The sequence below is a fragment of the Melospiza georgiana genome, chromosome 4, assembly GCF_028018845.1.
Source record: "Melospiza georgiana isolate bMelGeo1 chromosome 4, bMelGeo1.pri, whole genome shotgun sequence".
NCBI lineage: Eukaryota > Metazoa > Chordata > Aves > Passeriformes > Passerellidae > Melospiza > Melospiza georgiana.
This window is the reverse complement of record NC_080433.1, coordinates 1533662-1558191: the sequence shown is the minus strand read 5'-3', so window position 1 is coordinate 1558191 and position 24530 is coordinate 1533662. Positions and strand designations below refer to the sequence as shown.

General features: G+C 44.5%; 1 protein-coding gene across 1 annotated transcript in view; it reads left to right on the top strand.

Moving 5' to 3' along the window:
• The first annotated feature begins 3129 nt into the window (after positions 1–3129).
• Positions 3130–24530, top strand: part of TASOR2 (transcription activation suppressor family member 2) — a 48342-nt gene continuing 26941 nt past the window's right edge. The window contains exons 1-6 of the mRNA XM_058022238.1: positions 3130–3196; positions 15081–15223; positions 18346–18441; positions 20033–20105; positions 22917–23008; positions 24384–24476. Coding sequence (XP_057878221.1) covers positions 3154–3196; positions 15081–15223; positions 18346–18441; positions 20033–20105; positions 22917–23008; positions 24384–24476 — 540 coding nt within the window. The 5' untranslated portion in view covers positions 3130–3153. The remainder of the gene's footprint in view (positions 3197–15080; positions 15224–18345; positions 18442–20032; positions 20106–22916; positions 23009–24383; positions 24477–24530) is intronic.

The window sequence follows — 24530 nt, the reverse complement described above, 5'->3', positions numbered from 1 at the left end:
TATAAAATTTGCTATAAAAGATGCCCTGCTTCCCCCCCTCTAAAAAAAAAAAAAATCACTTTTTCTCCCTCCTGACTTCATTTTTCCCACTGGGCAGCCGCACTTTGCACTCTGCTGCTGCCCTAGCAAATTCTTAGGGTGGGTGAAATCCCACAAGGGCACGTTCCTGACTTATTTGGCTAATAAGTGACTCATAAATGAGCTGGCCCATTGTTGTTCCTTGTGTTTGAATTTGTTTGCCAATCTTTGCTGCAAAAGCCAGCCTGGGCACTGAGCACGGAGACAGCTGAGCAGGGATCAGGGATCGGCCTCTCCATAAATCACTGATGATGGATTCAGCAGCACGGGTCTCGATGCCAAGAGGAATGCCAAGTGGAATCCCTTCCAAGGCTCCTTGCTCAGCCAAACACAACCTTTGCCCCGGCGTTCAGCACGGGCTGTTCCTAAATCCTCTTGTGTAAGAGGTTGGGCAAGTGCAGATCTCCCTGTTCCCTCTCCAAAGCTCATTGCAACATTTGTTGTTGGATGTGCTTTTGGTGTTTCTGCCCAGCCTGGTGAAGCCTAAAAGTCATCCTCGGCTTCTTCTGTTCCATGTAGGGTTCAATACTGGGGTGAGGCAACCCAGAACCATCAGGAGGGACTTTAATGAGCCCCTTTCCTGATCCCCTCAGAGCCTTTTACCACCACTTTTTATCTGCTCTGGCCCAGTTGTTTTCCTCAGCGCCTCAGTTTGGCTCTTCCCTCAGCCCCTTCCCTCATGATTTTTCATCTTTTCTGGCCCAGTTGTTTTCCTCAGCCCCTCAGTTTGGCTCTTCCCTCAGCCCCTTCTCTCATGATTTTTCATCTTTTCTGGCCCAGGGTTTTTCCTCAGCCCCTCGTTTTGGCTCTTCCCTCAGGGCCTCTCCCCCATCATTTTTATCTGTTTTGGCCCAGTGATTTTCCTCAGTTTCTCATTTTGGATCTTCCCTCAGTCCCCTTCCTTTCATTCCTTGTTTCTCATTCCTTGTTTCTTGTTCCTTCTTTCCCCTCACATCATTCCTTAAATCCCTTCCTTCCCCCTCAGTCCTTCCCCCTCAGAGCCTTCCCTCAATGCCCTCAAAATCCTTCCCCGATCCCCTCAGTCCCTTCCCTCAGGACCTTCCCCCATAATATTTTATGCATCCTGGCCCAGTGGTTTTCCTCAGTTTCTCATTTTGGATTTACCCTTGGGCCCCTTCCCATTCCTTCTTTTCCTCACCCTTCACATCATTCCTTAAATCTCTTCCTTCCCCCTCAGTCCTTCCCCCTCAGAGCCTTCCCTCAATCTCCCCAAAACCCCTTCCCCGATCCCCTCATTTTGGCTCTTCCCTCAGCACCTTTCCCATCATTTTTCATCTGTTCTCGCCCAGTGTTTTTCCTCAGCCCCTCATTTTGGCTCTTCCCTCAGGGCCTCTCCCCATCTTTCTTCTATTCATTCCATCCTCTTTCCTCACCTCTTCACCCCATTTCTGTGCCACTCACCCTCATTCTCTGTCCTCTCCTGCTCTGAGCCCATCCCTCACTTCAGTGCCTTCCCCAGAGCTTTGTTCTGGATCTTTCCTCATTCCCTCACATCATTCCTTAAGCTCCTTCCTTCACCTCAGTCCTTGCCCCTCAGGCCCTCATTTTGGCTCTTCCCTCAGGGCCTTTCCCCATCATTTTTTATCTCTTCTGGCTCAGGGTTTTTCTTCAGTTTCTCATTTTGGATCTTCTTTCACCTCAGTCCTTCCCCCTCAGAGCCTTCCCTCAGGCCCTCATTTTGGCTTTTCCCTCAGGGCCTTTCCCCATCATTTTTTACCTGTTCTGGCCCAGGGTTTTAACTCAGTCTCTCATTTTGGATCTTCTCTCACCTCAGTCCTTCCCCCTCAGAGCCTTACCTCAATCCCCCCAAAAATCCCTTCCCTGATCCCCTCAGGGCCTTTCTCCCATATTTCATTATCCATTCCTTCCCTCATCTCCTCAGCCCATTATTGTGTCCCTCAGCCCCATCCCTGTTCCCAATGTCCCCTTGTCCTCCATGGATTGGGATACCCCCAAAGTCCCTCACGGGGTGGCTCCAGGCCACACACACACAGACGGAAATAGATGTCTGAGCAGAAAAAGAAGATAAATAATTCAATTTTTCTGCACCACCTGGAATCTGCCCAGATCAGCCCAGCAGGGAGAGAGTTTGTCCTTGAGTAGTTGAGGGAAGAGCTGAGGTCAGGTATGGAGGGGCAGAGGGGATCAGGAAAGGGATTGAGATAAAATACTGAGGGAGAAGGACTGAGGGGATGGAGGGGGCTCTGGGAAGTGTGAGGGACTAAGGAAAGAAATTTTGGGATTGAAGAAAGGCCCAATATAACGAGCTGAGGGAAAATACTGAGCAAGAAGGTCTGAAGTGAGGAAAGGGACTCAAGGAATGTTGTGAGGGGACAACGGAAAGAGTTTGGGGACTGAGGGAAGGTCCAAAACATGGCTCTGGGGAAGGCACTGAGATGAGAGCTCAAAGCAGAAAAATGAGGGAAGGGGCAGTGGGAAGAGCCGAACAAACATTGGATTGGTCAGGAGGGGAATTGGGGGAAACTGAGGGAAGACCCAAAAAAGAGAAAACACTGCTGGGGAAAGACTGAGGAGGAGAAAGGGCTCTCTCCCCATGCTGTGAGGGGATGAGGAAGGGGCAGCGGAGAGAGCTGAAGTCAGGCATGGAGGGGCTGAGGCGATCGAGGAGGAGGACAGGGCAAGACTGAGGCAAGATCCCCACCACCGGCAAACACTGATGGCCGAGCCGGGAGCTGACAACGAGGGAGCAGCCATGAGGGACGGAAGAAGACAGGCCGGCTCCGGGCAGCCAGCGGCCGGTGACCGCGGGAAGAGGAAAACCCGCGGGCGGCCCCTCGCTGTCTTTCCGGTTCAGTTTTCACTTTCTGTTTTTTTCCGCGCCGCTCCCGCCCCACGTCCCCTCCTTCCTTCCCTCCCTCTCTCTCTCTCTCTCTCCTCCCCCTCCTGCTCCGTCCTTCCACTTCCTGGGGCCGGCGGATGGCGGCGGCCGCCCCGCGCCGCCTCATGCCGCCGGCCCGGTAGCGGCGCCGCGCCGGGGCCGGGCGGGGCGGCCATGAGGGCGGCCTGAGGGACGGCCCCGAGCGAGCCCCGGCCATGGGCGAGAGGCGGCGCGGGGAGAGCGGCGAGCCGGGCACGGGTAAGCGGGGCCGGGGGGTGAGGGCGGGCGGGCTCCATCGCGCCCTTCGCTGCGACTTGGGCGGTGGTTACCGGCTCCATGCCGCTCTCCCTTGAGGGAGGGAAAGGCGAGCGGCTTCTTCCCGCTCTTCGCTGGGAGAAGGGAAAGCGAGCGCCTTCATGCCGCTCTTCCCTAGGCGGGGGGGAATTACTGGCTCCATGCCGCTCTTCCTTTGGAGAGGGGAAAGCGACCGGCTCCATCGTGCCCTTCCTTATAGAGGGAAGGGTTCCCAGCTCCATCCCGCCCTTCCTTAAGGAAAAGAAGGGTTCCCGGCTCCATCCCGCCCTTCCTTAAGGAGAGGAGGATTCCCGGCTCCATCCCGCCCTGCCCTGGCAGAAATGTGCGTGTAGGAGTGGGGATTACTGCCTCCATCCCGCCCTTCTCTGGGCAGCAAAGGGTTACCTCTCCATCGCACTTTTCCCTGGGGGAAAGACCATTTACCGGCTCCATCCTGGGTAACGGAGCGTTCCCGGCTCCATCCCGCATTCCCCGGGGAGCAGAGCAGCGGCCACGCCGCCCTTGCCCCTCTCCGTGCCCGCTGCTGCCGGTGAGGCCCCGACCCCGAGCTCCTGCAGGGCTGGGACACGTAGGAACCCAGATGGTTTTGAAATTCTCCGGCTCACCAGCGACACGTTGGCTTTTCCAAGGGGTTGATCCCGAGGCCTGAGCGGCTGGGAAAGTCACGGCGCTTTTTTGGACACACGTGCTGGGCGATGGGAGTGGGATTTGGGAATGAAAACAGCGTGGATGGGTGATGATCCTCTCCTGGAGGGGATGGAGGTCTCTCAGTCTCCCTTTGGAGCAGCTGCAGGGCTGAAATTTGGCCTTATAAGGGGAGAAAAATACGTTTGTGCTCCGGTCTTGCACAATTCTAATCCCAGATTGTCCTCAAATTATCCCGCGGAGGTTTGGATTGCAGCAGAGCTCGCCCAGCCCCAGGTCTGCACTCCTGAAGGGAGGATAATCTGGGATGGATGGGATGAGCACAAAAAGAATTGTAAATCATGCTCTTTGCTCCATGGAAACCAAGGCTTTTTAATAAAAAACTGTGTTCTGGCATGATCCAGAATGATCCAGAATGGTGCAGGAGGTGCTCTGCCTTTTTTGGGCTGCTCAAATCAGAACATAAAATTAATGGATCCACCCCAAAATGGATATTTCTTAGTGCAGCTCCAAGCTCATTTTGGTTTTTCTAAACCATTTTATTTGTTATAAAACACGGGGTTTTGCTGTGGTCGAGTCTGGAAATCGCTGCTCTGCTCTAGAAGGAATTTTTTGTATAAGTTCTGTTGTAACCAAGAGTGTGATTTCACAGAAATTGTTGTTTTCCAGCCAAAAAAAATCATTATCAGAGCATTTCAGAAACTCTTATCTCCTCTGGTAAGGATTGTGATTAATTACAATTAATTGCCTTGCACCACAGCCTGTTGGGTGGCTCTGAAATTGGTTTTTTGCAAAATTTGCATAAAATTTATTTCTTTTTAGTGCTCCTAAACCTGCAGTTTTTGGCAACAGCAGAGCCAGCTTGAATACTCCCCATTCCCATTTTAAGTATTCCTTAAAATCCAACCTTGGGATTTTCTTTCCCTAAGTCCCCAATTCCTTGTTTTGCTTAGGATCCCTTTGAGACCAGAAATTCAAATGTTGATTTTTTTGGGGGGCATAAATTCAATTTTTTACCAAATCTGGAATATTTTTTTGAGGGTGAAACCCCACTAATTCTGAGGGAACCTTGGGGTTTGAGTTGTTTTGATTGGGAATTTTCAGGGTGTGATTCCCCCAGCCAGGGGATCCACAGGGAATGTGGTTGGAGGATTTGTTTTGATTTTTTTTCCCTTTTCCCAAAGGGAATTTCTCTGCCTCAGGGAGATTGTTCCTGACACTGCTGCCTGGAGAATCCCAGAACTGGCTGAAAAATCCCAGAACTGGCTGATTTTGCAGACAAAATGTTGTTTTTTGTTGTCCAAGTGCCAAAACGCCAGTGCTGGTGCCTTGGGAAGGGTCAGGTGTCACCTGAGTGAAGCCACAGCCCTGGCTGAGGTGACACAATTGGAGTTTTGGGATAAAACCTCCTGATTTTCATCACTGAAGGTGTGAAACGTGCCAGAAGCACATTGTGAATTTCCTGAGCAGCTGAAAGGAGCAGGAGGGAAGTTGGGAAATGCAAGGAATGGATTTTAGCTGGAGGATTCCTGCCCTGAGGAGTTTCTCCATCCCAGTGGGGTGGACGTGGCTCTGTCCAGTCAGGAATGGGGAAAATCCCAACTCCTCATCCAGCCTGACCCTCCTGGGGAGTTTTTATTTTTTATTCCCCTTTAATTTTTCCATTAACATGGGAACATTTTAATGCAGCAGGAAAAGTTCCATCATTTCTCCACCAGGCTGGAATTTTCCAGCTTTTTTTTCCCTCCTGGGTGAAACATTTCCTTTGGAATTCCAGGCTGAATTTTTCCAGCTTTTTTTTCCCTCCCGGGTGAAACATTTCCTTTGGAATTCTTTTGTTGGAGCCAAACAAAAGAAGAGAAGGAACAAAATTCCGGGTGGGAATTGGGAAACTCCCGGATTTGCTGATGCCACCAAGAGGATTTTTTTTTGTTTTGTTTTGGATGCTGGAACACCATTTTCCCTTCCCATGAGGAAACTGCTGAAATTCCCTGAAATTCCCTAAAATTCCCTGCCCACCCAATGGGATTTGGGTTTTGCTGGGAGGTGAAATCTGAGTTTGAGCGCAGCTCTCTGAGGGCTGCAGAGTGCCAGGAATTCCCTGCAGCTCCAAAACCCCCATCCAAATAAATCCTGAAAAACATCTGCAGCCTCCACATCCTCATTCCTTTGCCACGGAGAAAGAAATGTTCCCTAAAACCCAACCCAAACCTGCCTGGCACAGCTGGAGGGATCAGAAATGGGATCAACAATGGGATCAGGGGATGCTGAGCTGCTCCAGAGCATGGAATTCCCAGCTGGAATCAGCCCTGGGTGATTGGGGAAAAAAAAAATTGGAAAAAAATATTGTAAAAAATTATTGGAAAAAATTATTGGAAAAATTTATTGGAAAAAATATTGGAAAAAAAATTGGAAAAAAATATTGGAAAAAAATATTTGAAAAAAAAAATTGGAAATCCAGTCCAGCACAATTGCAGAACTCCAGAGTTGGAATTCCCAGCTGGAATCAGCCCTGGGTGATTGGGGAAAAAAAATATTGGAAAAAAAATTGGAAAAAATTATTGGAAAAAATTATTGGAAAATTTTATTGGAAAAAATATTGGAAAAAAATATTGGATAAAAAATTGGAAAAAAATATTGGAAAAAAATATTGGAAATCCAGTCCAGCACAATTGCAGAGCTCCAGAGTTGGAATTCCCAGCTGGAATCAGCCCTGGGTGATTGGGGAAAAAAAAAATTGGAAAAAAAAATTGGGAAAAAATATTGGAAAAAAAATATTGGAAAAAAATATTGGAAAAAAAAATTGGAAAAAAATTGGAAAAAAAAATTGGAAAAAAATATTGGAAAAAAAAATTGGAAAAAATATTGGAAAAAATATTGGAAAAAAATATTGGAAATCCAGTCCAGCACAATTGCAGAGCTCCAGAGTTGGAATTCCCAGCTGGAATCAGCCCTGGGTGATTGGGGAAAAAAAAAATTGGAAAAAAATATTGGAAAAAATATTGGAGAAAAATATTGGAAAAAAAATATTGGAAATCCAGTCCAGCACAATTGTGGAGCTGGAAAAACCCTCAGAGATCCAATCCAGCCATTCCCAAGGCTGCCAAGGCCACCACTGGTGTCCCCAAGTGTCACTTCCAGCTTTCCCACCCCTCCAGTGCCCTGGGCAGCCTCTTCCCGTGGTTTTTAGGGGGGAGATTTCCCCTAAAATCCAATTTTAGGGATTCCAATCCGGAGAAATTCCCTTTGGGAAAAGGGGAAAAAAAAATCAAAACAAATGCTCCAACCACATTCCCTGCGGATCCCGTGGCTGGGGGAATCACAGCCTGAAAATTCCCAATCAAAACAACTCAAACCCCAAGGTTCCCTCAGAATCAGTGGGGTCTCCCCATCAAAAAAAAATATTCCAGATTTGGTAAAAAACTGAATTTCTGTGGTTCCCAATCCCTTCAGCAAACAGCTCTGGGAGCAGAGGGAGAAGGAAAATCCCTGGATCTCAGCTGGAGAAGGAAAATCCCTGGATCAGCCAGGGAGAGACTCTGGATTTTCTGGGAGATCTCCCAGAGAAAGAAGGAAATTGGGATGGGAGGAATTAAACTGCAAAAGAATTTTTGGGGAGATGATCCCAAGGGACCTCTGGAATACACAAACTGGTTTTTTGGGATAATTGTGGCAGGATAAGAAGTTCCTGGATTCATCCCAAATTTTGGTGGGAATCCACAGTGGGGCGTGGTGGGGCCGGAGCTGATCCTGCTGCTGATCCCCAATGTTCCTGCTCATTCCAGCCTTGGGATCAGGGCAGGAAAATTGCTGCATTTTAAAGGTTTGGAGGAAATGTTGAGGATTTGACAGCATCCAGGTGCCTGCAGGGAATGCTGCTCAAATTTTAAGGTTGAAAAATGTGAAAAAAGGGGAAATGCTGCGCTTGCAAAGCCGGGAGCTCTCCTGCTGGAATGGGAGCTTGCTGGGTGCTGAGGCCTCCAGGGATCCCGGGAAATGGCTGAGCCAAAGGCAAATCCTGGGGTTTGGGAGTCAGGGGTGCCCAGGGCTGATCCCAGCTGGGAATTCCAGCTCTGGAGCAGCTCAGCATTCCCTGATCCCATTGTTGATCCCGTTGTTGATCCCTCCAGCTGAGCCAGGGGAGGTTTGGCTTGGATTTTAGGGAAAATTCCCAAGCTTCTCCTTCTTCCCAAGTTTCTCCTTATTTTCTTTCTCCCGACTTTTCCCCATGGATCTGCTGCCATTGCCAAGTTTCTCCTTGCTGGAGTTTTTCACCATGGATCCAGCACCATTCCCAAATTTCTCATTCCCAACTTTCCCATTCCCAAATTTCTCATTCCCAACTTTCCCATTCCCAGGTTCCCCTTTCCCAAGTTTCCCATTCCCAGGTTCCCCTTTCCCAGGTTTCCCATTCCCAACTTTCCCATTCCCAGGTTTCCCATTCCCAAGTCCCCATTCCCAAGTTTCCCATTCCCAAATTTCCCTTTCCTGAGTTTCCCATTCCCAGGTTTCCCATTCCCAAGTTTCTCTCCATGGATCCAGCACCATACCCAAGTTTCTCATTCTCAAGTTCCCCCTATGGATCCAGTGCCATTCCCAAGTTCCACTCCATGGATCCAGCACCATTCCTAGATTTCTCATTCCCAAGTTTCCCATTCCCAAATTTCTCATTCCCAAATTCCCATTCCCAAGTTTCCCCAGTGGTTCCAGCACCATTCCTAGATTTCTCATTCCCAAGTTTCCCATTCCCAAATTTCCATTCCCACATTTCCCATTCCCAAATTTCCCATTTCCATGTTTCCCATTCCCAAATTTCCCATTCACAAGTTTCCCAACTTTCCCATTCCCAAATTCCCATTCCCAGGTTCCCATTCCCAAGTTCCCCCCATGGATCCAGCACCATTCCCAAATCTGTCATTCCCAAGTTTCCCATTCCCAAGTTTCCCATTCCCAAGTTTCCCATTCCCAAGTTTCCCATTCCCAAATTCCCATTCCCAAATTCCCATTCCCAAGTTCCCATTCCCATTCCCAGTTTCCCATTCCCATTCCCACATTTCCCATTCCCACATTTCCCACATTTCCCATTCCCACATTCCCATTCCCATTTCCCATTCTCAGTTTCCCATTCCCACATTTCCCATTCCCAGTTTCCCATTTCCCATTCCCAGTTTCCCATTCCCATTCCCATTCCCGTTCCCATTCCCATTCCCAGTTTCCCATTCCCGTTCCCATTCCCACATTTCCCATTCCCATTCCCACATTTCCCATTCCCATTCCCAGTTTCCCATTCCCACATTTCCCATTCCCAGTTTCCCATTCCCAGTTTCCCATTCCCATTTCCCATTCCCAATTCCCATTCCCAATTCCCATTCCCAGTTTCCCATTCCCATTTCCCATTCCCATTTCCCATTCCCAGTTTTCCATTCCCATTCCCCATTCCCATTTCCCATTCCCAGTTTCCCATTCCCATTCCCACATTTCCCATTTCCCATTCCCATTCCGTTTCCCATTCCCACATTTCCCACATTTCCCATTCCCACATTTCCCGTTCCCATTCCCAGTTTCCCATTCCCACATTTCCCATTCCAACATTTCCCATTCCCACATTTCCCATTCCCATTCTCTCATTTCCCATTCCCATTCCCAGTTTCCCATTCCCATTTCCCATTCCCACATTTCCCATTCCCACATTTCCCATTCCCACATTTCCCATTCCCAGTTTCCCATTCCCAGTTTCCCATTCCCATTCTCTCATTTCCCATTTCCCATTCCCAGTTTCCCATTCCCATTTCCCATTCCCGTTCCCATTCCCATTCCCAGTTTCCCATTCCCGTTCCCATTCCCACATTTCCCATTCCCATTCCCACATTTCCCATTCCCATTCCCAGTTTCCCATTCCCACATTTCCCATTCCCAGTTTCCCATTCCCAGTTTCCCATTCCCATTTCCCATTCCCAATTCCCATTCCCAATTCCCATTCCCAGTTTCCCATTCCCATTTCCCATTCCCATTTCCCATTCCCAGTTTCCCATTCCCATTCCCACATTTCCCATTTCCCATTCCCATTCCGTTTCCCATTCCCACATTTCCCATTCCCACATTTCCCACATTTCCCATTCCCACATTTCCCGTTCCCATTCCCAGTTTCCCATTCCCACATTTCCCATTCCAACATTTCCCATTCCCACATTTCCCATTCCCATTCTCTCATTTCCCATTCCCATTCCCAGTTTCCCATTCCCATTTCCCATTCCCACATTTCCCATTCCCACATTTCCCATTCCCACATTTCCCATTCCCAGTTTCCCATTCCCAGTTTCCCATTCCCATTCTCTCATTTCCCATTCCCATTCCCAGTTTCCCATTCCCATTTCCCATTCCCATTCCCATTCCCACATTTCCCATTCCCATTCCCACATTTCCCATTCCCATTCCCATTTCCCATTCCCACATTTCCATTCCCAGTTTCCCATTCCCATTCCCACATTTCCCATTCCGAGTTTCCCATTCCGAGTTTCCTATTCCCAGTTTCCCATTCCCATTCCCACATTTCCCATTCCCAGTTTCCCATTCCCATTCCCATTCCCATTTCCATTCCCAGTTTCCCATTCCCATTTCCATTCCCAGTTTCCCATTCCCACATTTCCCATTCCCATTCCCACATTTCCCATTCCCACATTTCCCATTCCCAGTTCCCATTCCCAGTTTCCCATTCCCAGTTTCCCATTCCCATTTCCATTCCCAGTTTCCCATTCCCACATTTCCCATTCCCATTCCCACATTTCCCATTCCCAGTTCCCATTCCCAGTTTCCCATTCCCAGTTTCCCATTCCCATTCCCAGTTTCCCATTCCCACATTTCCCATTCCCAGTTTCCCATTCCCATTCCCACATTTCTCATTCCCATTCCCATTTCCATTCCCATTCCCATTCCCACATTTCCCATTCCCATTCCCAGTTTCCCATTCCCAGTTTCCCATTCCCATTCCCATTTCCCATTTCCCATTCCCATTCCCACATTTCCCATTCCCACATTTCCCATTTCCATTTCCATTCCCATTCCCATTCCCACATTTCCCATTTCCCATTCCCAGTTTCCCATTCCCATTCCCATTCCCATTCCCATTCCCACATTTCCCATTCCCACATTTCCCATTCCCATTTCCATTCCCATTCCCATTCCCACATTTCCCATTTCCCATTCCCAGTTTCCCATTCCCATTCCCATTCCCATTCCCATTCCCATTCCCATTCCCATTCCCACATTTCCCATTCCCATTTCCCATTCCCATTTCCATTCCCATTCCCATTCCCACATTTCCCATTTCCCATTCCCAGTTTCCCATTCCCATTCCCATTCCCATTCCCATTCCCATTCCCATTCCCACATTTCCCATTCCCATTCCCATTCCCATTCCCATTCCCATTCCCATTCCCACATTTCCCATTCCCATTTCCATTCCCATTCCCATTCCCACATTTCCCATTTCCCATTCCCAGTTTCCCATTCCCATTCCCATTCCCATTCCCACCTGTCCGTGCCTCCGCTGCCGTTCCCTTTTTTCCCTTTTTTCACTTTCACTTTCCCTCCTGCCGTGGCCACTTTCACTTTCACCTCCTGCTCCTGCCCCGGCCTGTGCCAGCATTTGGGATTTTTTGGGAATTTTTTCCATAGGATTGGGACCCATCTCCCCAAAATCCAGGAGGGAATTCAGCGCTGCAGCCATTGGGCTCAGTTTCCTCTCATTAATTATTTAATTAATTAATTCATTTTTAAATTAATTTTCCTCCTTTCTGGATTTTTAATATATAACAATGTATCATAATATAATGAAATTATAAGTTTATAAATTAGTTTATGTTAAATTAATTAATAATTAATTAAATTTTACCTCTAGATAATTATGAATGATATATTAATAAATCAGCAATATTATGTATTGAACATATAACAACATATATTTTATTCTTTATTATTAATATATAACAATGTATCATAATGAAATTATAAATTTATAAATTAGTTTATGAATGATATATTAATAAATCAGCAATATTATGTATTGAACATATAACAACATATATTTTGTTCTTTATTATTAATATATAACAATGTATCATAATATAATGAAATTATAAATTTATAAATTAGTTTATGAATGATATATTAATAAATCAGCAGTATTATATATTGAACATGTAACAACACATATTTTATTTTTTATTATTAATATATAACAATGTATCATAATATAATGAAATTATAAATTCATAAATTAGTTTATGAATGATATATTAATAAATCAGCAATATTATATATTGAACATATATATTTTATTTTTTATTATTAATATATAACAATGCATCATAATATAATGAAATTATAAATTTATAAATTAGTTTATGAATGATATATTAATAAATCAGCAATATTATATATTGAACATATAACAACATATATTTTATTTTTTATTATTAATATATAACAATGCATCATAATATAATGAAATTATAAATTTGTAAATTAGTTTATGTTAAATGAATTTGTAATTAATTAAAATTCACCTCTAGTTAATGATGAATGATATTTTAATAAATCAGCTATATTATACATCAAACATAACACAATATATATTTTATTTATTATTATTATTATGAATGCATATATAGCAATGTATCATAACATAGTAATATAACAACAATTATATATAATATAATATAATATATAAATATTTATTCATAATAATAAATTAATTTATATTTTATACTTTCATAAAGTTATAATTGAATATTAACATCTGAATTTATAAATTCTTTTCCTTCTGGCAATTGCAGCAGAATTGTTTGGGATGACCCAGGAGCTCAGGTCCCTCTGTCCAAAATCTGTTTGAGCTCCCAAAATTTGGGATTTGAGCAGGAGCAGGCACAGGCACAGCCTTGGACACCAAATTCCTGAACCCTGCAGGGATCTGGGAATTCCCAGCTGGAATATTCCCTTTGTCTATCCCAAATTCCCAGCTGGAATATTCCCTTTTCCCATCCCAAATTCCCAACTGGAATATTCCCTTTACCCATCCCAAATTCCCAACTGGAATATTCCCTTTTCCCATCCCAAATTCCCAGCTGGAATATTCCCTTTTCCCATCCCAAATTCCTTCAGGGATTGGCAATTCCCAACTGGAATATTCCCTTTTTCCAGCCCAAATTCCTTCAGGGATTGGCAATTCCCAACTGGAATATTCCCTTTTTCCAGCCCAAATTCCCTCATTGATCTGGGAATTCCCAACTGGAATATTCCCTTTTCCCATCCCAAATTCCCTATTGGATCTGGGAATTCCCAACTGGAATATTCCCTTTTTCCATCCCAAATTCCCACCAGGAATATTCCCTTTTTCCATCCCAAATTCCCTCAGGGATCTGGCAATTCCCAACTAGAATATTCCCATTTTTCCAGAATTCCAGAGGCTCAGGGCTGTTCCCAACTGGAATATTCCCATTTTTCCAGGGTTCCCAAAGGAGCAGGGCTGTTCCCAACTGGAATATTCCCATTTTTCCAGGATCCCAGAGGCTCAGGGCTGTTCCCATCAGCAATATTCCCATTTTTCCAGGATTCCAGTGGCTCAGGGCTGCTCCCAACTGGAATATTCCCATTTTTCCAGGGATCCAGAGGATCAGGGCTGTTCCCATCAGGAATATTCCCATTTTTCCAGGGTTCCCAGAGGCTCAGGGCTGTTCCCAACTGGAATATTCCCATTTTTCCAGGGTTCCCCGAGGAGCAGGGCTGTTCCCATCAGCAATATTCCCATTTTTTCCAGGATTCCAGAGGCTCAGGGCTGCTCCCTACTGGAATATTCCCATTTTTCCAGGGCTCCCCAAGGATCAGGGCTGTTCCCATCAGGAATATTCCCATTTTTCCAGAATTCCCAGAGGCTCAGGGCTGCTCCCAACTGGAATATTCCCATTTTTCCAGGATTCCCAAAGGATCAGGGCTGCTCCCAACCAGAATATTCCCATTTTTCCAGGATTCCCAAAGGATCAGGGCTGCTCCCAACCAGAATATTCCCATTTTTCCAGGATTCCCAAAGGATCAGGGCTGCTCCCAACCAGAATATTCCCATTTTTCCAGGGTTCCCCGAGGATCAGGGCTGTTCCCAACTGGAATATTCCCATTTTTCCAGGGCTCCCCGAGGATCAGGGCTGCTCCCAACTGGAATATTCCCATTTTTCCAGGATTCCCAAAGGATCAGGGCTGTTCCCATCAGGAATATTCCCATTTTTCCAGAATTCCAGAGGATCAGGGCTGCTCCCATCAGCAATATTCCCATTTTTCCAGGATTCCCAAAGGATCAGGGCTGTTCCCAACTGGAATATTCCCATTTTCCAGGATTCCAGAGGATCAGGGCTGCTCCCAACTGGAATATTCCCATTTTTCCAGGGTTCCCCGAGGAGCAGGGCTGCTCCCAACTGGAATATTCCCATTTTTCCAGGATTCCAGAGACTCAGAGCTGTTCCCAACTGGAATATTCCCATTTTTCCAGGATTCCAGAGGAGCAGGGCTGTTCCCATCAGGAATATTCCCATTTTTCCAGGATCCCAGAGGATCAGGGCAGTTCCCAACTGGAATATTCCCATTTTTCCAGGACTCCCAGAGGAGCAGGGCTGCTCCCAGCCATTCCCAACTGGAATATTCCCATTTTTCCAGGGTTCCCCGAGGAGCAGGGCTGTTCCCAACTGGAATATTCCCATTTTTCCAGGGCTCCCCGAGGCTCAGGGCTGCTCCCTGCAGTTCCCATCAGGAATATTCCCATTTTCCAGAATTCCAGAGAAGCTGAGCTATTCCCAACTGGAATATTCCCATTTTTCCAGGGTTCCCCGAGGCTCAGGCCTGCTCCCAACTGGAATATTCCCATTTTTCCAGGATCCAGAGGCTCAGGGCTGCTCCCAACCAGAATATTCCCATTTTTCCAGGATTCCAGAGGCTCAGGGCTGTTCCCAACCAGAATATTCCCATTTTTCCAGGATCCCCAAGGCTCAGGGCTGTTCCCATCAGCAATATTCCCATTTTTTCCAGGATTCCAGAGGCTCAGGGCTGCTCCCAACTGGAATATTCCCATTTTTCCAGAATTCCAGAGGAGCAGGGCTGCTCCCTGCAGTTCCCAACCAGAATATTCCCATTTTTCCAGGGCTCCCCGAGGAGCAGGGCTGCTCCCTGCTGCAGCAGGCTGTGGCTGTGCTCCAGAGCTGCTCCCTGCACTCCAGCTCCCAGCAGGAACGTTTCCAGTACAGCAGAGCCACCCTGGTGGAGAAGGAGCTTTTCCTGAGCGAGGTAAGGCTGCCAAGCCATCCCAGGGAAAGTGGGATTTCCTGGGAATGCTGCTTTGTTGCCTCCTGGAATTCCCAACTTTGGTTTTTTCCCCCTTCCTTGCACTTCCCTCCCCATCAGGAATAAACAATCCATGAGTTCCTGGAGCCTTGGGAATTCCAGAATTCCTTTGGAATTGGAGGAGCTCCCTCCCCTGGGTTCCTTCGTGTGGAGTGACCTCAAGGCAGATTTTTGGGATGTCTCTGTCTCCACCTTTCTTTTCCTTTTAACTTCTTTTTTTTTTTTTTTCAGCTGCCTGGACTTTTAAAAATCCCTCCATTCCCACTTCTGAAATCTCTTCATTCCCACTCTGAAAGTCCTCACATTCCCACATTTCAAATCCCCATATTCCCACTTTTAGAATCCCTTCATCCCCTCATTCCCATTTTTCAAATCCCCTCATTCCCATTTTCAAAATCCCTTCATTCCCATTTTCAAAATCCCTTTATTCCCATTTTCAAAATCCCCTCATTCCCACATTCCCACTTATAAAATTCTTCATTCCACTTTTAAAATCCCCACATTCCCACTTTGAAAACCCTTCATTCCCACTTTCAGAATTTCCACTTTTCAAATCCCCTCATTCCCACTTTTCAAAATCCCTTCATCCCCACATTTCCCATTTTAAAATTCTTAATTCCCACTTCCAAAATCCCTTCATTCCCACTCTTTGAATCCCTTCATTCCCATTTTCTAGTTCCCTTCATCCCTACATCCCCACTTTCCAAAATCCCTTCGTTAGCACTTTTCAAATCCCCTCATTCCCACTTTTCAAATCCCTTCATCCCATTCCCACTTTTCAAATCCCTTCATTCCCACATTCCCACTTCTAAAATCCCTACATTCCCACTTTCAAAATTCCTTCTTTCCCAGCTTTTGAATCCCTTAATTGCCACTTTCAAAATCCCCTCATTCCCATTTTTCAAATCCCCACATTCCCATTTTTCAAATCCCTTCATGCCCACATTCCCACTTTTAAAGTTCACAATTCCCACTTTTCCAATCCCTTCATTCCCACTTCTAAAATCTCTTCATCCATTCATTCCCACTTTTCAAATTCCCTTCATTCCCACTCTTTGAATCCCTTCATTCCCATTTTCAAGTTCCCTCCATCCCCACATTCCCACTTTCAAAATTCCCACATTCCCACTTTTTGAATCCCTTCATCTCCACTTCTAAAATCCCTTCATCCCCACATTCCCACTTTTCATAATCCCCTCATCCCATTCCCACTTTTCAAATCCCTTCATTCCCACTTTCAAAATTCCCACATTTCCCATTTTTTAACCCCTTCATTCCCATTTATGAAATCCCTTCATTCCTACTTTTCAAATCCCTTCATTCCCACTTTTCAAATCCCTTCATTCCCATTTTCCAAATCCTTTCATCTCCACATTCACACTTTCAAAATCCCGAAATTCCCACTTTCAAAATCCCCACATTCCCACTTTCCAAATCCTTCCAGTCCCACTTCTAAAATCCCTTCATCCCACTTTTCAAATGCCTTCCTTCCCATTTTCAGGTTCCCTTCATCCCTTCATTCCCATCTTCCAAATCCCCACATTCCCACATTCCAAATCCCCACATTCCAAATCCTTTCACTCCCATTTCCAAATCCCTTCATTCCCACTTTTCAAATCCTTTCATTCCCACATTCTAAATCCTCACATTCCCACATTCCAAATCCCTTCATTCCCACTTTTCAAATCCCTTCATTCCCATTTTCAAATCCCTTCATTCCCATTTTCAAAACCCTTTCATCTCCACATTCACACTTTCAAAATCCCCAAATTCCCACTTTCAAAATCCCCACATTCCCACTTTCCAAATCCTTCCAGTCCCACTTCTAAAATCCCTTCATCCCCACTTTTCAAATGCCTTCCTTCCCATTTTCAGGTTCCCTTCATCCCTTCATTCCCATCTTCCAAATCCCCACATTCCAAATCCTTTCACTCCCATTTCCAAATCCTTCATTCCCACTTTTCAAATCCTTTCATTCCCACATTCCAAATCCCCACATTCCCATTTTTCAAATCCCCACATTCCCATTTTTCAAATCCCCACGTTCCCATTATCCAAATTCCCACATTCCCATCTTCCAAATCCCCACATTCCCATCTTTCAAAATCCCACATTCCAAATCCTTTCACTCCCATTTCCAAATCCCTTCATTCCCACTTTTCAAATCCTTTCATTCCCACATTCTAAATCCTCACATTCCCACATTCCAAATCCCTTCATTCCCATTTATGAAATCCCTTCATTCCCACTTTTCAAATCCCTTCATTCCCATTTTCAAAATCCTTTCATCTCCACATTCACACTTTCAAAATCCCGAAATTCCCACTTTCAAAATCCCCACATTCCCACTTTCCAAATCCTTCCAGTCCCACTTCTAAAATCCCTTCATCCCCACTTTTCAAATGCCTTCCTTCCCATTTTCAGGTTCCCTTCATCCCTTCATTCCCACATTCCAAATCCCCACATTCCCATCTTTCAAATCCCCACATTCCCATTTCCAAATCCCCACATTCCCATTTTTCAAATCCCCACATTCCCATTATCCAAATCCCCACATTCCCACATTCCAAATCCCCACATTCCCATCTTTCAAATCCCCACATTCCCATCTTCCAAATCCCCACGTTCCCATTATCCAAATCCTCACATTCCAAATCCTTTCACTCCCATTTCCAAATCCCTTCATTCCCATTATTCAAACCCCCACATTCCAAATCCCCACATTCCCATTATCCAAATCCCTCCATTCCCCTTTCCCAAATCCTTCCATTCCCCTTTCCCAAATCCCTCCATTCCCCTTTCCCAAATCCTTCCATCCCTATTTCCAAATCCCTCCATCCCATTCCCATGCTGATTTTCCCTCCCTCTTGTGTTCCATTTTCCTCTCACCTCAACATTTTAAGATTTTAAAGCCCAACAATTAAACCACATCCAGGTGTTTTCCCAGCTCTGCTGGACCAGATTAATTTTCCTCCTAACCCTTAAAAAAAAAAAAAAGTGGGAAAATGAATTTTTTTGGGATCAGCATGAGCAGAGACCAAAATGTTGGGAATTTTTTGTTGCAGCTCCGAGCTTTTGCACGAGCCAAGGCAGCTGCAGGGTACAGCCAGGAGGAGCTGCAGGAGACCTTTGCATTCCTGCTCTTTGACAAGGAGGAGGAGGTACTGCCCCAATGCCATGGGAATTCCATGGAAATCTGGGATCTGATCCTGCTTTGGGTCCCCTCACACCCAGGGAATTCCAGGGAAATCTGGGATCTGATCCTGCTTTGTGTCCCCTCACACCCATGGAAATCTGGGATCTGATCCTGCTCTGGGTCCCCTCACACCCAGGGAATTCCAGGGAAATCTGGGATCTGATCCTGCTTTGTGTCCCACCAATCCCATGGGAATTCCAGACAAATCTGGGATCTGATCCTGCTCTGTGTCCCCTCACACCCAGGGAATTCCAGGGAAATCTGGGATCTGATCCTGCTCTGTGTCCCCTCACACCCAGGGAATTCCAGGGAAATCTGGGATCTGATCCTGCTTTGTGTCCCACCAATCCCATGGGAATTCCTGCAGGGAAATCTGGGATCTGATCCTGCTTTGTGTCCCCTCACACCCAGGGAATTCCAGGGAAATCTGGGATCTGATCCTGCTTTGTGTCCCCTCACACCCAGGGAATTCCATGGAAATCTGGGATCTGATCCTGCTTTGTGTCCCCTCACACCCAGGGAATTCCAGACAAATCTGGGATCTGATCCTGCTTTGTGTCCCACCAATCCCATGGGAATTCCAGGGAAATCTGGGATCTGATCCTGCTTTGTGTCCCACCAATCCCATGGGAATTCCAGGGAAATCTGGGATCTGATCCTGCTTTGTGTCCCCTCACACCCAGGGAATTCCTGCTGGGAAAAGCTCTGGGAGCAGCTCCTGGGGGATTTGGGATGGGAAAAAAGGGAATTTTCCTTGGTGCCAGTGGGATTAGCTGGGATTCCTTAGGATTCTTTGGAATTCTTTGGAAATATTTGGGATTATTTGCAAGTATTTGGCATTATTTTTTTGGCTCCTGTGGGGTTTTAGGGATGGATCTGATTGGAGAAAAGGGAATTTTCCTTGGTGCACTGGGATTCTTTGGGAAGATTTGGAATTCTTGTGGATTTATTGGAATTCTTGGAATTTTTATTGGAAATATTTAAAATTATTTGCAATTATTTGGCATTATTTATTTGGCTCCTGTGGGGTTTTGGGGATGGATCTGGTTGGAGAAAAAGGAATTTTCCTTTGTGCCATTGGAATTCTTTGGTAATATTTGGAATTATTTGGAATTCTTATTGGAATTATTTGGAATTATTTGGGATTATTTGGGGTTCTTTGGGAGTCTTTGGCTCCTGGAGAGTTTTAGGGATGGATCTGATTGGAGAAAATAGAATTTTCTTTGGTGCCACTGAAATGAAATGGAATTCTTTGGGATTCTTTGGAATTCTTTAGTATTCTTTGAAATTATGTGTGATGCTTTGAAATTATTTGGGATTCTTTGGAATTATTTGGGGTTATTTAGGATTATTTGGCTCCTGAGGGACTTTAGGTATGGATCTGATTGGAGAAAAAGAAATTTTACTTTGTGCCACCAGAACTATTTGGGATTATTTAGAATTACTTGGAATATCTGATTTCCTGGGAATATTTCTCATTTCCTGGGAATATTTCCCATTTCCTGGCAATAATTCCTGCAGAAAAGGTGGAAAATCAGATTTCCCTGTTCCTGCAGGCTCAGCAGGTCTGTCAGAGCGGGCTCCGAGTCAACAGCAGCAACATCTGCACCCTGGGGGACCCTGCCAAAGGTAACTCCCACCTGGAGGGGAATTCCCAAACCTCTGGGGATGGAACTCCTTCAATTCCTTCCAAATTCCCACTCTGGGAATGGAACTCCTTCAGTTCCTTCAAATTCCATCCAAATTCCTTCCAAATTCCCAAACCTCTGGGGATGGAACTCCTTCAGTTCCTTCCAAATTCTCACTCTGGGGATGGAACTCCTTCAGTTCCTTCAAATTCCATCCAAATTCCTCCCAAATTCCTTCCAAATTCCATCCAAATTCCTTCCAAATTCCCAAAACTCTGGGAATGGAATTCCTTCCAAATTCCATCCAAATTCCTTCCAAATTCCCAAAACTCTGGGAATGGAATTCCTTCCAAATTCCATCCAAATTCCTTCCAAATTCCCAAAACTCTGGGAATGGAACTCCTTCAGTTCCTTCCAAATTCCATCCAAATTCCCAAACCTCTGGGGATGGAATTCCTTCAGTTCCTTCCAAATTCCTTCCAAATTCCATCCAAATTCCTTCCAAATTCCCACTCTGGGAATGGAACTCCTTCAATTCTTTCCAAATTCCTTCCAAATTCCCACTCTGGGAATGGAACTCCTTCAGTTCCTTCCAAATTCCATCCAAATTCCATCCAAATTCCTTCCAAATTCCCAAAACTCTGGGGATGGAACTCCTTCAATTCCTTCAAATTCCTTCCAAATTCCATCCATATTCCTTCCAAATTCCATCCAAATTCCCACTCTGGGAATGAAACTCCTTCAGTTCCTTCCAAATTCCATCCAAATTCCTAAAACTCTGGGGATGGAACTCCTTCAAAACTCCTTCAAATTCCTTCCATATTGCTTCCAAATTCCCATTCTAGGAATAAAACTCCTTCAGAAATTCCTTCCAATTCCCACTCTGGGAATGGAACTCCTTCAGTTCCTTCCAAATTCTCACTCTGGGAATGGAACTCCTTCAAAACTTCTTCCAAATTCCCTTTTTTGGAAATAAAACTCCTTCAGATTCTTTCCAAGTTTCTTCCATATTCCTTCCAAATTCCCACTCTGGGAATGACATTCCTTCCAGATTCCCATTCTGGGAATAAAAACTCATTCAAATTCTTTCCAAATTTCCATTCTGGGAATGAAACTCCTTCAAATTTCTTCCAAATTCTCACTCTGGGGATGAAATTCCTTCTAGATTCCCATTCTGGGAATGCAGTTCCTTCAAATTCCCACTCTGGGAATGAAACTCCTTCCAAATTCCTTCAAATTCCCATTTTGGGAATAAAAATCCTTCAAATTCTTTCCAAATTCACGCTCTGGGAATAAAACTCCTTCAAAATTCCTTCCAAATTCCCATTTTGGGAATGGGACTCCTTCAAATTCTTTCTAAATTTCCATTCTGGGAATAAAAACTTCAGAAATTCCTTCTAAATTCCCATTTTGGGAAAGCAATTCCTTCAAATTCCCACTCTGAGAATAAAACTCCTTCAAAATTCACATTTTGGGAATAAAACTCCTTCAAATTCCCAATCTGAGAATAAAACTCCTTCAAAATTCCTTCCAAATTCCCATTTTGGGAATGAAACTCCTTCAAATTCTTTCTAGATTTCCATTCTAGAATGAAACTCCTTCAGAAATTCCTTCCAAATTCCCATTTTGGGAATGAAACTCCTTCAAAATTCCTTCCAAATTCCCATTTTGGGAATGAAATTCCATCTAAATTCCCAATCTGAGAGTAAAACTCCTTCAAATTCCTTCCAAATTCCTTCAAAATTCCTTCAAAATTCCTTCCAGATTCCCCTTCTGGAAGTAAAACTCCTCCTAAGTTCCCATTTTGGGAATGAACTTCTTCCAAAGCCAAGGGAAGAGGTTGAAATTCCTGGGATTTGCTGCAAAAATCCCTGGAAAATTCCCATTTTTCTGCTCCTTCAGCCAGGTGAGGATGGGATTTTTCCTGGGAATATTTACAGCTTTTATCACCCAAGAACTGATTTTCTGGAAAATTTCTCATTTTTTGGGAAAATTTCTCATTTTTTGGGAAAATGTCTCATTTTTGTGGGAAAATTTCTCATTTTTGTGGGAATATTGACACATTTTATCATGCACAAAACCTCATTTCCTGGGAATATTTCAAATTTCCTGGGAATGTTTTTTTATTTTTGATATTATTTCTCATCTTTTTGGAATATTTTTAATTTTCTGGCAATATTTCTCATGTTATTGGAATATTTCTTTTTTGTCTTGGAATATTCCTTATTTTTCTGGGATTATTTCTCAGGTTTCTTGGAGTATTTCTCACTTTCTTGGAATATTTCTAATTTTCTGGGAATATTCACAACCTTTCTTGGAATATTTCTTATTTTCTGGGAATGTTTCTCATTTTCTGAGATTATTTCTCATATTTTTGGAATAGTTTTGATTTTCTGAGAATATTTTGTATTTTCTGGGACTATTTTTCATTTTCTTGAAATATTTCTTCTTTTTCTTGGAATATTTCTCATTTTCTGGGAATATTCCCAACCTTTGTTACCCAAAAACTGATTTTCTGAGAATATTTCCCATTTTCTTGGAAATTTTCCCATTTTCTTGGAAATTTTCAATTTTCTGGGAGTAATTCTGATTTTCTGGGAATATTTCCCATTTTCTTGGAATATTTCCCATTTTCTTGGAATATTTCTCATTTTGGGGGGAATATTTCTGATTTTCTGGGAATATTAACACCCTTTATCACCCAATAACTGATTTTCTTGGAGTATTCCAGAATCCCCCCCTTTTTCTGGCTCTTTACAGGATTTTTTTCTTTCCCTGCTAACAAATAATTCCTTTTTTTGGTGTTTTCCAGGGGTTTATATTTCCAAATACTCTGACTGCCTCCACCCCAGCCCTTGGCACCAGGGAAAATCAGGATTTATTGTCATCTGTAAACTCATCAAGGTAAAACCCAAACCTTCTATTGCCTGCAAATCCAACTCCAAAATCCAATTTTTCCTTGGAATTTTGGGAATTTTAAAGATTTTTTTTCCCTTCTCTCTGGAGCTGATTCCAACCCCACACTCCTGACATTAAAAATTTCTCTTTTTATTTATATTTTCCTCTTTATTTTTATACTTCCCATAATTCTGGTGGGATGGAAACTCCAACTCCAATTTTTCCTTGGAATTTTGGGAAATTTGAGCATTTTTCCCCCTTCCTGCTGTCTGGAGCTGATTCCAAACCCAAAGTCTGAAATTGAAAATTTCTCTTGAAATTTGAACTTTGAGATTTCGCTGCCCATAATTTTGCTGGGATGGAAAAATCAAACTCCAATTTTTCCTTGGATTTTTAGGAATTTTGGGAAGTTTGAGGATTTTTATTTCCCCTTCTGCTCTCTGGAGCTGATTCCAACCCCAAACTCCTGACATTAAAAATTTCTCTTTTTATTTATATTTTCCTCTTTATTTTTATACTTCCCATAATTCTGGTGGGATGGAAACTCAAACTCCCAATTTTTCCTTGGATTCTCAGGAATTTTGGGAGGTTTAATTTTATCTTTTTCCCATTTCTCCTGTCTGGAGCTGATTCCAAACCCCACTCTTGGGGTTCTTCCCACCCCAAACCCACCAGAACTTTTGGAGCACCACGACCTCACCCTGCTCTTCCAACATGGGGAATAAACCACACTGCTGGGGATATTTCCTTGGATTTCCATGCTTGGGGTGGATTTCTGGGATGGATTTCCAAGCTTGGGATGGATTTCCATGCTTGGGGTGGATTTCTGGGATGGATTTCCAAGCTTGGGATGGATTTCCATGCTTGGGGTGGATTTTTGGGATGGATTTCCATGTTTGGGATGGATTTCCATGCTTGGGATGGATTTTTGGGATGGATTTCCATGCTTGGGATGGATTTTTGGGATGGATTTCCATGCTTGGGGTGGATTTTTGGGATGGATTTCCACGTTTGGGATGGATTTCCATGCTTGGGGTGGATTTTTGGGATGGATTCCATGGATTTCCAAGCTTTGGATGGATTTTTGGGATGGATTTCCATGCTTGGGATGGATTTTTAGGATGGATTTCCAAGCTTGGGATGGATTTCGTGCTTGGGATGGATTTTTGGGATGGATTTCCATGCTTGGGATGGATTTCCATGCTTGGGATGTGTTTTTGGGATGGATTTCCATGCTTGGGGTGGATTTCCAAGCTTGGGATGTATTTTTGGGATGGATTTCCGTGCTTGGGGTGGATTTTTGGGATGGATTTCCATGCTTGGGATGGAGTTTTGGGATGGATTTGATGGATTTCATGCTTGGGATGTGTTTTTGGTGCAGGGCAAGGTCAGAGCCATCCCTGAGAGCTCCCCCAGCAGCTCCACCTGCCCCTCGCCCGGCTACGACTGCCACGTGTCCAGCGGGAGCAGCCAGGTACCCCAGGGTGGCCCTTTGCCAGGGATTTCATGGATTGCCCTTCTCCCAGTC